General features: G+C 37.7%; 1 protein-coding gene across 1 annotated transcript in view; it reads right to left on the minus strand.

Annotated features, from left to right (window-relative positions):
* Positions 1–15,193, minus strand: part of rnf115 (ring finger protein 115) — an 83,015-nt gene that overhangs the window by 28,368 nt on the left and 39,454 nt on the right. Inside the window, exon 2 of the mRNA XM_039763261.1 lies at positions 4,444–4,502. Within this exon, the coding sequence (XP_039619195.1) occupies positions 4,444–4,502 (59 nt within the window). The remainder of the gene's footprint in view (positions 1–4,443; positions 4,503–15,193) is intronic.

Below are 15,193 nucleotides of genomic sequence, written 5' to 3' on the forward strand. Positions count from 1 at the left end.
GGATTGCAAGTTGCTAGGTGCTAAAGCTAATAGCGGGGAAGAGGCAGAGTGTAGTTCACAAGCAAAGAGTATGGGGAGGTTGGCTTTTGAGAGTGGGGTGTGCATGGTAATAGCAGGGGCGGAGCAGTTTAATTATAGTAGCAAGGAGTGTGGAGAGCTGGGCAGGCGAGAGGCGGCTGTACATGCTAATAGTGGGAACGGAGCGGCACTTCACAAGCAAAGACGGTGTGGAGATAGGCGGGCGAGAGGAGGACTGATAAAATAAAAAAAATACCAGCCTATCAGATATCAGAAAATGGGCATCAGGAAGTGACGTCTCTGTTCTCAGCATCAGTGCAGTCTGTGTAGTGCTGCTAAGCTTATGTCGAGAGTAAAGTTGACATTTCCACTTTATTCTCGCCATTTATCTTGAGATTAAAGTCGACATGTTGACTTTATTCTCGTAGTTTGTCACTAAAGTAGAACATTATAAACTAAACTAAATCTAAAAATGAATATTTAATTTACTAGATTTTCTCAAACCCCGTCATAAATTATGTAGCGCATGAAATGCTTTGTGTTATCATGTGGTGATTGGTTATGTGCAGAAAGAAAAAAGAAGGATAGAAATTGGGGTTTTGGTAAGTCAGACAGACAGCACGCATGCAATAAAGAAAGCCCGCTCAGAAGAACATCCATTGAATTCCGTGTTCGTGTCTCTGACCACCAGATCACAAACCCAACATTAACACAATATTTAAGTTAAACCTTTGCGATACCCATTCATACATCTAGTTTTTTGGAGCCTCGTCACACCTGCCATAAAGTTCTCTACACTGAACGTACACCTGGGGACCCTTACTGCGAGGGAGCAGCACTACCACCACACTACCGTGCATGTTTAATACCTGCTTTAATGCATTTCATCATGAAAATGATATCAAGTATATATCTTAGCATTGTAAATGTTCAGAGAGCAGGAATATCATGAAGTGAATGTATTCTGTGCAGTGATCCCTCCCAGTGCCTCCGCAGTGCAAGAGGAAGTCCGGTTAAAAAGTGTGTGGTGATTAACAACTCGGTCAGGGAACACTTAACACAAAGCATTTAAGGCACTACACTACCTTACGACGGGGTTTGAGAAAATCTAGTAAATTAAACATTGATTTTTAAGATGAAGTTTAGTTTACGACATTCTACTTTAATGACAAAATAAACTATAATAAAGTGGAAATGTCGAGAATAAAGTCAACATGTCGATTTTATTCTCGACATATAGTTTTTTTTTCCTTCAATGTGCCCATATACGGAGTACATGCGGTAGTGGAGGTATTGCGTGGTGAAAATGGACAGAGAACTGTGTTGACTTTATTCTCGTAAAAGGTCGTCATTAAAGTAGAACATCGTAAACTAAACTTCACCTTAAAATGAATATATTTAATTTACTAGATTGTCTCAAACCCCGTTGTAAGTTATTTAACACATTAAATGCTTTATGTTAAGTGTTCCCCGAGCCATGTTAATCGCTACGTGCTTCTTAAACGGACTTCCTCTTGCACTAACAGGAGGCGCAGGCAGCACAAAGAATACATTAATTTCATGATATTCCTGCTCCCTGAACATTTAGAATGCTAAGACAAGTACTTGACATAATTTTCATGATGAAATGTATTAAAGCATGTATTAATCGTGGGGGCACGGTGGCATGGAGGTTGCACTGCTGCCTCGCAGCAAAGGGGTACCGGGTGTTCCTTGCTTTGAATTTGCATGTTTTTCTGGTGGGTTTACTCAACGTGCTTCAGTTTCCTTTCAAAGTCATGTAGGATGTGGGGTTTTGTTATGCTATATTAACCCTGCTAGCGTATGTATTGCTCGTATTCACCCTGCGATGTGTTGGCTCCTCATTCAGGATTTTCTCCTGCCTCGCACACAGTGCTTGCTGGGATGGGCGTAATCCTGAATGGATGGCATAATTAAGCATGTATAATGAAGATTTTTTAAAGTTCTGAACACTCCGTGGTCCAAGTTTATAACTAGTTTTAATTTCACGAAGACGTTTATAGTGTGGTGATTGGTTATGAGGAGAAAGAAAAAGGATAGGAACTGGGGGTTTGGTACGATAGAGATGCATGCAAAAAAGAAAGCCTGCTCAGAATAACATCCATTGATTTCCGTGTTCGTGTCCCTGACCACCAGATCACGAACCCAACATATACACAATATTTAAGTTAAACCTGTGTGATACCTATTCATACATTCAGTTTTTTGAAGCCTTGTCACACCTGCCATAAAGTTCACACTGAATGTACACCTGGGGACCACTTACTGCGAGGGAGCAGCACTACCGCCTCACGCATGCTTAATATCTGCTTTAATGCATTTCATAATGAAAATGATATCAAGTATTTATCTTGGCATTCTAAATTTTCAGAGAGCAGGAATACCATGAAGTGAATGTATTCTGTATGGCGATTCCTGCCTGCGCCTTCTCTTAGTGCAGAGGAAATCAGTTTAAGAAGCACGTAGAGATAAACAACTGGGTCGGGGAACACAGCACAAAGCATTTAATGTGCTACATTAACTTATGATGGGGATTGAGAAAATCTAGTAAATTAAACATTGATTTTAGAGTGAAGTTTAGTTTACAACATTCTACTTTAATAAGAAAATAAACAGTGAGAATAAAGTGGAAATGTCGAGAATAAAGTCAGTTTTAGTTTTGTTTTTTTTTTTCACTGTGGCCCTAATACGCTGCCGTAGGGCTATATCACAAATAGCATTATAAATGCAAGTTGCAGTTTTATTACTTATGTATACGAGGTCCATATTAATGCAATTTGCCTTAATAATGGTTCCGTTGGTAAAGATGTCTCACCAAGTTGCACTTGATTTGTTTTATTTTTATTTGGTAAATACTGTGTAATGCACCTGGGCTTGAAGTCTTGAAGCAATTGTATTATTACTGGAAGTTGCACTATTATTTATTTCATTGTTATTAGTTTAAGTATTATGCAGTTTAATGCTGGTAAAGTTGTTTAAAAAGTCACTTTAACGTGTCAGTGGACAGAGATTGTTAACATTAACAGAGCTAGCTAGTGTAGTTGGTTTACAAAAAATATTCACTATTTATTCCTTTTCTAAGCCATGTGCAGTGCAATACAACTTTTAACAAGTACCTATGAATATTTTAAGTCTAAATGCCTTTTTGGATTGTTAAAAATATGTTGTAAAAATTTTCTTAAGTTGTGTGCAAAATTTGTTCAATAAAAAGGTTCTGTATTTTGACTGCAAACGTTATGCAATGTGATTCCTTCCCTTCATTACTGCCACCCCCTTAAACACTATCACTTTATGGGGCCGTGCAAACAATTCTCATGACAGAGGAAAAGGTTATTCTTAGCCAGTCTTCTGCAGTAATTGCAGTGGAAAATGTGGTTAACAACCACTCATTCATGGGAAAAAACTACCGTTGAATACCGTGAAACCGGTATAATTTTGAAAAATACTGTGATATAGAATTTTGGTCATACCGCCCAGAACTATTTGATATCAACTTGTAAACTGAATAATTTCTTTTTCTTCTGTTATATACTTGAACAAAGGTGCACTTTTTTTGTTATACCTTTTGTGAAAGTGTGCATTTCATATTTGGATTTCAGTCTTCGCATATTATACACTTCATGTCAGCATTTTGTCATTATTATGTGTTCAACATTTCCTGCCTGTCATTTCCCGTCATCCTACATTTACACATCATTGTAGACACTGAAAACACATGAAATGTATATATTCCAAATAACGGTATATTATTCATCCTATACAATTCCAGGCACTTCAAACTCAGATAAAACTTGAGCTCTGAGAATTTTGGGTCTCACTTCAGCTGCATCAGTGGGGGTTGGGATAGCAGGCTGCTTGCTTCCTGTGCTGATCGATACATTTGCAAAACAAAGACGCTGAACTGACGACGAGGTTTGAAGGAATTTAGGGTGGCACGGCATTATAATAATAATAAAAATAATACTACATTTTATTTATATAGCGCCTTTTCTATGCCCAAGACACTTCAGAGTTTAAGAAAGTACAGCAGGATTTACATTATATAGCATTGTACTAAACCAAATAAATAAATAAATAAATAAATAAAGAACAGTAAGATAGTAAATTCAGAGAAAAGCCTAACAGACAACAGAACTGAAGATCTAGCACACACATACAGGTTACATGAGCATCTTGACATAGAGATAAACTGAGAGAAGGGTAGCAAAGTCAGTCAGGTAGAGCTAAAAGAATTCACGACTTTATGACTACAAATTTTTTCGTAGGCTTCACAGATTCTAGTGTTAAAGGCCCCATATGAATACCACAATGGAAACAATCGACACACCAGCACAATTCTCAATCCTCTTATTAAATGTTTTTTCAAACATTTTACAGTACATTTAAAAAACAATCATGCATTACCTGGAGTCATCAGTGACTTCTTCAATAAATCCAGATTCACATCTAGGGCATATGTATTCCTAAAACAAACAAACAAACAATTACAAATGATTTTATGCAGTCAAGTGAATGTCAACTGCTATTCAAAATTACAAAAAACACACCCTTACATGCATTTGAAATAAGCTCACATCACTAACATCTTCTTAGAAAAGAGACTGTATATACAATACTTGCAAAATACCCGCGCTTTGCAGCGGAGAAGTAGTGTGTTAAAGTAATGAAAAAGAAAAGGAAACATTTTAATAATAACGTAACATGATTGACAATATAATTGTTTTGTCATTGTCATGAGTGTTGCTGGCATATATATCTATCTATATCGCTATATATCTATCTATATAATCTTTCTCTATATATCTATATCTCCTTTGGGGTGCGAGCAGCTGTTGCTGGGGGTGCCAGAATCCATCGAGGAAGAAAAATAAAAAACATTTGTACAAAATCTTAATTTATCTATCCATTCCGAAATAATTAAATGGGCAGGCTATTTCGTATCAGTGCAATACGCTGCTTGTTAAAATGGATGACTCCTGCTCTTACGTGTACTTAGTGCTGCGTGGGTATTATGAACTATCGTATCTGTTCAAGTTTTATTTAAATTTTAAATATAAGTAATTTTTATTTGGTCGACAGAAATATGTTTAGTAGGAATGTAAGTTAAATTTAGTCATCATTGCATAAATTTTTCTTCACCATAGAAATTTAAAGACTAAATTCAACTTCCATTCGTACCAAAGATATTTCTGGCGACTAAATAGAACCTACTTATATCCATACTCGAGCTATTGAGCTGTCGACCTGCCTGCCTGAATAAGTCACCATCACTTCGCTCTTACTTTTTTACCGTTCATTCAATCATGGCTAGTCGCGGAAAAATTATTACATGGAAGGAGGATTACACAGAGTATGGCATTACCAAAACAATTATTGATGGCGAATAAAGTACCCATTATTCATAAAGCTTCAATTGGTGATCTGTTTTTCTGCGTTAACCTCTTATTTTTTCATACTTCTTCTCAAACAAAGGGGGTGCGAGGGTAAAATGAATCGGGAAGTGCTGATATATATATATATTGAAATAGTTTTATTGTCAAATAATACAAACAGTATGCGGCACGTGTTTCACCCTAATTCTGGGCTCATCAGGCAGTACACACTCACTGCACCGCCTCTCGGGAATCGAACCTCTGACGTCAGCGCCAGGGTGTGTGGTTCGTTTATTTGACAGTATTGTAGATCAGGGTGTGTGTGTATATATATATATATATATATATATATATATATATATATATATATATATATATATATATATATATAATACCATACTAGTAGAATACCAAGCGCAGCGAGAAGTAGTGTTTTAAAGAAGGTACGAAAAGAAAAGGAAAAATTTTAAAAATAACGTAACATGATTGTTAATGTAATTGTTTTGTCATTGATATGAGTGTTGTTCCCATATCTATCTATATATATCTCTATCTCTATATATATATATATATATATATATATATATATATATATATATAGAGATAGATAGATAGATAGATATAGATATCTCTATATATAGATATCTCTATATATATATATCACAAAATACCCGCGCTTGGCAGCGGAGAAGTAGTGTGTTAAAGGAGGTAAGAGAAAGAAAAGGAAACATTTTGAAAATAACGTAACATGATTGTCAATGTAATTGTTTTGTCACTGTTATGAGTGTCGCTGTGATATAGATATATATATAGATATATATAGATATATATATAGATATTTAAATAGATATATATATAGCAAAATACCCGCGCTTCGCAGTGATGTCATGTGTTAAAGAAGTTATGAAAAAGAAAAGGAAACATTTTAAAAATAATGTAACATGATTGTCAAAGTAATTATTTTGTGTATTTGGTTGCAGCGTCACAAAGTTGTTTTCGGTAGCTGCATCAGAAAATGTACCACGACATCTGACACGCCTCCTTTTTACTGTTTTCTCACAGCTTGATTGCTGCTGTCATATATATATATATATATATATATATATATATATATATATATATATATATATATATATATATATATATATATATATATATATATATATATATATATATATATATATATATATATATATATATATATATATATACATATATATATATATATATATATATATATATATATATATATATATATATATATATATATATATACATACATATACTTGTGTGTATGTTTGTATGTGTCTATATGTGTGTGTATAGCTTTGGTCACTGAGTGCAAGGGAAAAATAATGAAATATAGTCTATAAGTTTTTAAACAGTAAAACATTAACGTTTTAAGAAGTACAGGTACATTGAGCACTACTGGAGTGGTTGGGTAAACTACATTTTAAAGACTGTGTAACAAAACAGGTAAGTAACTAACAGCAGCTAAAATGTATATGGATCATCTCTCGTAGTAGATCCCTTTTGAAAGGCGCTACACGACGGCTGTGGTATAGAAATTACATTTTCTATGTGAACGCTCAAATTTGTGCCTCTGGTAATGTGCCTTACCTGCAATTAAAGAAAATTATTTTGTGTCCTCTGCCGTGTTAAGAGAGAAAGGCTTTGGTTTGGGATAAAAGGAAAAAGGTGTAAAGAAAGGAAAGTTGCCTTTTCTTTTATATAGTATAGAGAGATGTGTTCGCTGACGTTATGATCGCCTTTTGGGGACAGTCGCGTGGGTCTTGTGTAGACTGGTGAGACGCCCCGCCATTAATCGGCTGTGATGGCACTGTGAGTCCTCCACTCGTGCGCGTGTTCATAATCCGAGCTGAGGACCTGATAATCGATATCGCAAAAGAAAGTGTGAATCGCCTTAATATTATTTTGCCGTGGTGTAGAAAAGGGGTCCCGTGTTTGCACTTGTCTGGGCTATAGCTCAGGGGGCGGATGAAAAAAATTAAAAGTGCTCACTTTGACTTAAGGCAGAAGCGCAGTCAGCGCCTCAAAGGCCGGCACAGCTATGCACGCTGCTGGCTGCTCGACTTTTGCTGGGCAGGAGACCCCTTTGTACACACGCTCATGATATCAAAAGTCTCAGCCTTTGGAGGTAATTCATATATTATATATATAGCAAAATACCCGCTACCTGCAGCGGAGAAGTAGTGTGTTAAAGAAGTAATGAAAAAGAAAAGGAAACATTTTAATAATAACGTAACATGATTGACATTGTCATGAGTGTTGCTATCATATATATTCCTGCCTAAATAAGTCACCCTTGCTTCGCTCTTACTTTTTTCCGCTCATTTAATCATGGCTAGTGGCGGAAAAATTATAAAATGGAAGGAGGATGGCTTTACCAAAACAATTATTGATGGCTTAATCGATTATTCATAAAGCTTGAATTGGTGATCTGTTTTTCTGTGTTAACCTCATATTTTTTCATACTTCTTCTCACAAACTAAGGTGGTGCGAGGGTAAAATGAATCGGGATGCGCTGATCAATGTAATCGTGTACCAGGAAATCATGCATTGACAAAAGCTCCCTTTGCTTGTAATGCAAAGTGTGATTAAATGCATTATTTTTCAACGTTATGGAGCACATGCATCGAAGCTTCTCAGCTGTGCTTGTGCTAAGAAAAGGAAAGATTTTAAAAATAGCGTAACACGATTGTCAATGTGACCTTTTGTAAGTAGTGCCTGGAGGATTCAGTGTGTTGAAACTCTAGAGACAGCGTGTGTATTAACTTGTGGATTTTTCTGTGAGTATTTGGTGGCAGTGTGAAGTTGCTTCGGATGATGGCGTTAGCTGAGCTCAGCTCAGAGCGAAATGAGGTGGGAGGGAGATGATGACGTGACTCCCCCCCCCGCCTTAACTGTCAGTCCCCCACAAACACAGTCTCTCGGAATTTGCATAAGCACACCCCTTCACCTACAGTTTTAACTTAGTTACAAAGTGATCAAAACTCTCGTTTATATCCTGCGTCCTCTCATTAAACTTGTATCCCGCATTACCTGTGGGCATGTGAAACGCCAGCGTAGCCTGTCTATGAACTTAATTTAAAGTTTAGGTTTACACCTTGCTTTCTTTCCGAGGTAGCAGCACTCATGAATATGGTAGTACAGTAATCCCTCCTCGATCGCGGAGGTTGCGTTCCAGACCCCCGCGATAGGTGAAAATCCTCGAAGTAGAAACCATATGTTTGTATGGTTATTTTTATATATTTTAAGCCCTTATAAACTCTCCCACACTGTTAACATTATTAGAGCCCTCTAGACATAAAATAACACCCTTTAGTCAAACGTTTAAACTGTGCTCCATTACAAGACAGAGATGACAGTTCTTTCTCACAATTAAAAGAAAGCAAATATATCTTATCTTCAAAGGAGCGCCGTCAGGAGCAGAAAATGTCAGAGAGAGCGCTCGCAAAGAAAAGCAAACAATCAAAAAATCAATACATGCTTTTAAGTATACAGAAGCACCGCGATAAAGCGGCATTTTGTAGAAGAGCGTCCGTGTCCTCTGTGCAAACAGCCCCTCTGCTCACACCCCCTCCGTCAGGCAGAGAGAGTGAGAAAGATAGAGAGAAGCAAGCAAGCCACGCGGGAAGCATATCTTATAGCATTGAGGAGTTTTAGTTAATATGTAATACATGCTCCTTTTGGGTAGCTTTTAAGCCAACCGCCAATAGCATCCCTTGTATGAAATCAACTGGGCAATCAAACTGAGGAAGCATGTAACCTAAATTAAAAGACCCATTGTCTGCAGAAAGCGGCGAACCAGCAAAAAATCCATGATATATATTTAGATATGCTTACATTTAAAATCCGCGATAGAGTGAAACCGCGAAAGTCAAAGCGCGATATAGCGAGGGATTACTGTATATGCCACTCGCTCGCTTCTTATTGTTTCGCTGCCTTCTCAATTATATAATGCATGTTTTCTTAAGCACTTTTTGGAGGTCTTCCTGGTTTTCTACGTACTGCGTTGACAGTCAGTTCACGTGATTACGTGGGAGGCGTGATCGAAATTCTACGCGTAATGGTCATAACTGGAAGCTGTTTTTCTCCATTTACTGTAATGGAGATGATCTTGAACGCCGTGGGGGCGGAGTTTCGTGTGTGACATCATCACGCCTTCCACGTAATCACGCAGTACATAGAAAACCAGGAAGACATGCATTATATAATTGAGAAGGCAGCTAAACAATAAGAAGCGAAGCGAGTGACATATACAACCATATTCATGAGTTCTGCTACTGAAACAAAGTACGATGTAAACCTACACTTTAAATTAAGTTCATAGACAGGCTTCGCTGGCGTTTGTAATTTAGTGCCTGCCCATATAAGGCCGTCCGTCAGCGGCAATCCAATAGCAAACTCCCACTAAATATTCACGGGTGAAGGACTGTGCTTATGGAGAGGAAGATGAGATGGTCAGGGTGGTGTTTGACACAAACTCAGCGAAACTGCGAGAGAAAGGACTAAGGTAACATTAAATACAGCCATGGACATAGCGAGAGATGGCACCAGCACAGCTGGGAACCTTCGATGCATGTACACCGAGCGGCTCACGTGAACTGGCGCAGTGCACAGATAAAAGCAACAGTTCCAAAGAGCTGAACAAAACCGAATTACACAATTGAAAAGGCAGCAAAAATATGAAGCGCCTGATACAAGCATATTCATAAATCCAGCTACTGCGGAAACAAAGCACACGGTGGAAAAAGTCAATGTCCCGCTAAAGGAAGACAGTGTAAAAAACCCGTGCATGCAGTGTGTCAGGTCTCAGATAAAGAAGAAGACGAGCTGTTTATTGATGCAGTAAGAAACGAATCGATGAATGAAACCTGTCATCTTTACAACGATTGACAAACACGGAATGTAACTTGAACACAACACATCCTACAAATACGAACCTGATTGAAAGAAATAATGATAATCAAATCCTTGATGACAGCAACACTCAGTAACACTCACAAAACAAATACTGTATATTGACAGTCATGTTACGCTATTTTTAAAATGTTCCCTTTTCTTTTCTAGCTTTTTAACACACTACTTCTCCGCTGCGATACTCGGGTATATATATATGTATATATATATCCCGATCTACATACTCGAATAATGGATACTTTATTCGCCATCAATGATTGTTTTGGTAAAGCCATACTCAGTGTATTCATTAGATGAACGGTAAAAAGTAAGAGCGAGGGAGGATGACTTATTGAGGCATGCAGGCTGTAGTGCGTCAACTCTATCTGAATTGCGCGATCACATTTGAAAAATATATCTTTTCAAGTTCTATTTAGTCCATATGTGTCAAACTCAAGGGCCAGGGCCACATCCGCCCGGCGTAATTATATCCGCCCGAGATCATTTTATATACTGTATTATTGTTATTAATGGCCCGGTATATGAAGCGCTGGTAACACAATAAACTACAGATCCCATAATGCAATGCAGCGCTTCAGCTGCCTTGCCGAACACTTACCACGCTAATCAAGTCTAGCTTATGATGCTGCAAGTTATTGCGAAGCTAGCTCACAGGATGCTGAAGAGAAAAGTTGATCCTGAAAATAGAGCCTTTAAAAACCGATGGGAGGCTGAGTATATGTTTACTGAACCCGTGTGTCTCATTTGTGGAGCTAATGTGGCTGTAATTACAGAATTTAATCTAAGACGGCACTATGAGACAAAACATCAGGGTAACCTGAATGCAATGCAGAAGATACAGAAAGCAGAAGAATTAAATAAGAATCTGACACTTCAGCGGACTTTTTACCCGTGCACAATCACAAAGTGATTTCAAGTGAAGCTGCTTTTATGGGAGACACAAATGCACCAGTGCAACCCTGTTGCCAAGTAATGTTAAACCAAGTCGTCACTACGGTGTTCCCAAATACGCACTTTGCTGATAAACTGAGCGCTGCACTGAGTTTGCACGGCGCTTTGGTGACTTTGAAGAACAAAAAGTCCGTCTACATGCGGCTCGAACCTTGTGCATGTTTGGTAGCACATATCTGTGTGAGAAGCTCTTCTCAGTGATAAAGACTAACAAAACAGCACACAGGAGTCGCCTCACTGATGAGCACCTGCAATCCATCCTGAGAATCTCCACAACACAGAACCTCACACCAAACAGAAACGAACCTGTTGCCAAAAAAAGATGCCAGGCGTCCAGCTCTAAAATGACATATGAGCAAAGACAACTGAATGATTTGATTTGTTATTGCTGAAAGGAACACATTTTATTTATATTTCCAGGTTTTGTTATGCAGCATGTTCATATTTGAATTTGTATAATTTTGACAGGATATATTTTTATGGAGAGCAAAATCTTTTGGGATATTTAAAATCTAAGTTTATTTTTATATTAAATTACATAAGAGTAAAGAAATTTGAATGTTTGTTCTTTTAACGTTTACTTTATTTCTAACTTGTATAATTTAGACAGGATATATTTTTATGGAGAGTTTTGAGTTGATTTATTCAGGAATAATATTCCTGTCTGTTTTTACCATTCCTACCAAATATATTTCTGTCGACTAAATAAAAATTCCTTCTATTTAAAATTTAAATAGAACTTGAACAAATACGATAGTTCATAATATCCACGCAGACTTGCACGTAAGAGCAGGAGTTATCCGTTTTAACAAGCAGCGTATTGCACTGATACTGAAATAGCTGTGTGTGTATATATGTAGATATGTATGTATATATATGTATTTGTGTGTATATATGTGTGTGTACGTATGTATGTAGATATATATATGTGTATGTATATATGTGTATATGTATAGATATATGTTTGTGTGTGTAAATAAATAAATAAATAAATATATATATGACAACAACACTCATCACTCACAACAGTGACAAAACAATTACATTGACAATCATGTTACGTTATTTTCAAAATGTTTCCTTTTCTTTTCATTGCTTCTTTAACACACTACTTCTCCAAGCTTGGTATTTTGCTAGTGTATATATATATATATATATATATATATATATATATATATATATATATATATATATATATATATATATATATATATATATATATATATATATATATATATATAAAAAACTTTTGAGAATGCAACGTATAGTTTTGTCCAGGAGGAAAGAAAGCAATGTTGCCTCAAATCAATGGCAACCTTTTGTAGGGTGTGTCCCTGAGACTTATTAATTGTCATTGCGAAGCAGAGCCTTACTGGAAATTTGAGGCATTTCAATTGAAATGGGAGATCAGATGGTATAACGGTGATGCCAGGAATACATTCAGAGTGTGGCACTCTGCTGTTTTTTTGTGTAGCTGCCTTCACACAGCTTCTCCGCTGCTTTATAAACGAACGCCATATAAGGCCATCGTTTCTCCTTGCTTCTCGGTTCTGTACTGTTTTATTGTTAGTTTATTATGATTCTTATAGTTATTGTGTAGATATTCGAGACTTACTTTACTGTTCAGGTACTCATTTCCTTTATTTAATCCGCGGCTTGTATGTTATTTTTTGCTCGTTTATTACGATTATATAGATATTTATTGATTCCCTTCTTTAGCTGACTGCCTGCTCATATAAGACGCTCCGCTGGTTTTTTGTGAAATAGCCTTTACACAGCTTCTCCGCTCTTTTATAAATGAACAACATATAAAGCCATCACCTTGTCAATTGTGTAATGTGTTTTTTGAACATATTTGATGCATGGAAGTGATCACTCGTACTGCGTTCAGTAAGTTCACGTGAGCTGCTCTCGTGTGATGTTGCAATGTCCAGGGCTTAATTTAATGTTAACTAAGACCCGGCACTTAAAAGTTTGTAATATGACGAAGCTGCGCGAGGTCACTCTTGAGAATGCAACGTATAGTTGTCCAGGAGAAAAGTAATCTTGCCTGAAATCAATGGCATCGTTTTGAAGGGTCTGTGCCCTAGACTTATTACTTGTCATCGCGCAGCAGAGCCTTACTGGAAATTGGAGGCATCTGAATTGAACTCTAGAGACAGCATGTGTATTAACTTGTGGATTTTTCTGTGAGTATTTCGTGGCAGCTTGACGAAGTTGCTTCCGCAAGGCCGCGTTAGCCACGGAGCGCAGCTCAGAGCGAAATGAGGTGAATGGGAGGAAAGATGACGACGTCACTCCCCCACCCGCCTTAACTGTCAATCCCCCCACAAACACAGTCTCTCGGAATTTGCATAAGCACAGCCCTTCACCAGCAATTTTAACTTAGTTACAAAGTGATCAAAACTCTCGTTTATACCCTGTGTCCTCTCATTAAACTTCTATCCCGCATTAGGCGCGGGTATGACAAACGCCAGCGGCAGCCTGTCTATGAACTTAATTTAAACTTCAGGTTTACACCGTGCTTTGTTTCCAAAGTAGCTGCACTCATGAATATGCTTGTGTGTGTCACTCGCTCGCTTCTTGTTTCGCTGCCTTCTCAATTGTATAATGCATGTTTTCTTCAGCGCTTTTTGGAGCTCTTCCTTGTTTTCTACGTACTGCGTTGACAGTCAGTTCACGTGATTACTTGGGAGGCGTGATGATGTCACACGAAAACTCCGCCCCCCACAGCCATCAAGCTCAACTCCATTACAGTATATGGAGAAAAATAGATTCCAGTTATGACCATTACGCGTAGAATTTTGAAATGAAACCTGCCCAACTTTTGTAAGTAAGCTGTAAGGAATGAGCCTGCCAAATTTCAGCCTTCTACCTACACGGGAAGTTGGAGAATTAGTGATGAGTGAGTGAGTGAGTGAGGGTTTTGCCTTTTATTAGTATAGATTCAAATATCAATACGGTAAAATCTTGAATTGCAAATGTTTTGCAAGACGAGCAAAAATGTTTAAAAAATTATAACTTGATAAATGAGTGAGGTCTTGCAATACGAGTAGTACGTATATGCTCTGTCTGCTAAGCATCACGTGATCACAACTGAGCAGATGGTGGTTCTCTCTCTCTCGCTGCGGGATTGTGGGAGATCATCTCCCCTGCTCGGTCTCAGTCGGCGTGCCTCACTTGTATAGTCAACATCCATATGAGCGTATACTGTGTACTATAGCATTGTGACCACGTGTGTGTGTGTTGTAACATGCGAGTCCCTGTCTTGCACCATAAAACACGAAGCAGAGTCTCAGAAGTTTAGCAAAACCAGCTTTATTCAACTTGAAACAGGAACAGTACGGTTATTTATTGTAGTGGGATCTGTCACTATCCTATACACAGATACAGCAGTCAGGCATGGTCATGGCCAGGTTAGTGGCCAAGTAATACTGTGCCCTGCGCATTTATAATGTTCCTTGTATTACCAATCAACGGTAGGCACTTATAGCATGTCTGCGATCTTTTCAGATTTGCTTATATGGCAAACTGCTACAGCTCTGGGAGCCTGTAGTTGCCTTGGGACACTCTTCCGCGTGTCGTCCCATTGGGTGGAATCCCCAAAAGAGTTTAGAAACCTTACAGTGAGCAAAGCATTTTTTTGTTTTGTGTCCAAGTGTAGTGACTCTTCAGGCAATAGCAACTGTCATTGGTTAGGTTCCTTGTTGCTGCTAAAAAAAAAAAAGATTCCAGTGAGCCAACAGAGAGCAGGGATTCCGTTAGTTAGAGTGAAACTCGACCTACACAATAACCCTCCAGCTCCTCTCTCTCTCTCTCTACTCCCTCATCCCAGCCATGATTTTTTTTAAAGGTAAAATGCAGGTTAATTTGTTTTATGTATTTTT

This window comes from Polypterus senegalus, chromosome 1, assembly GCF_016835505.1.
Source record: "Polypterus senegalus isolate Bchr_013 chromosome 1, ASM1683550v1, whole genome shotgun sequence".
In the NCBI taxonomy this organism is placed as follows: Eukaryota; Metazoa; Chordata; class Cladistia; order Polypteriformes; family Polypteridae; genus Polypterus; species Polypterus senegalus.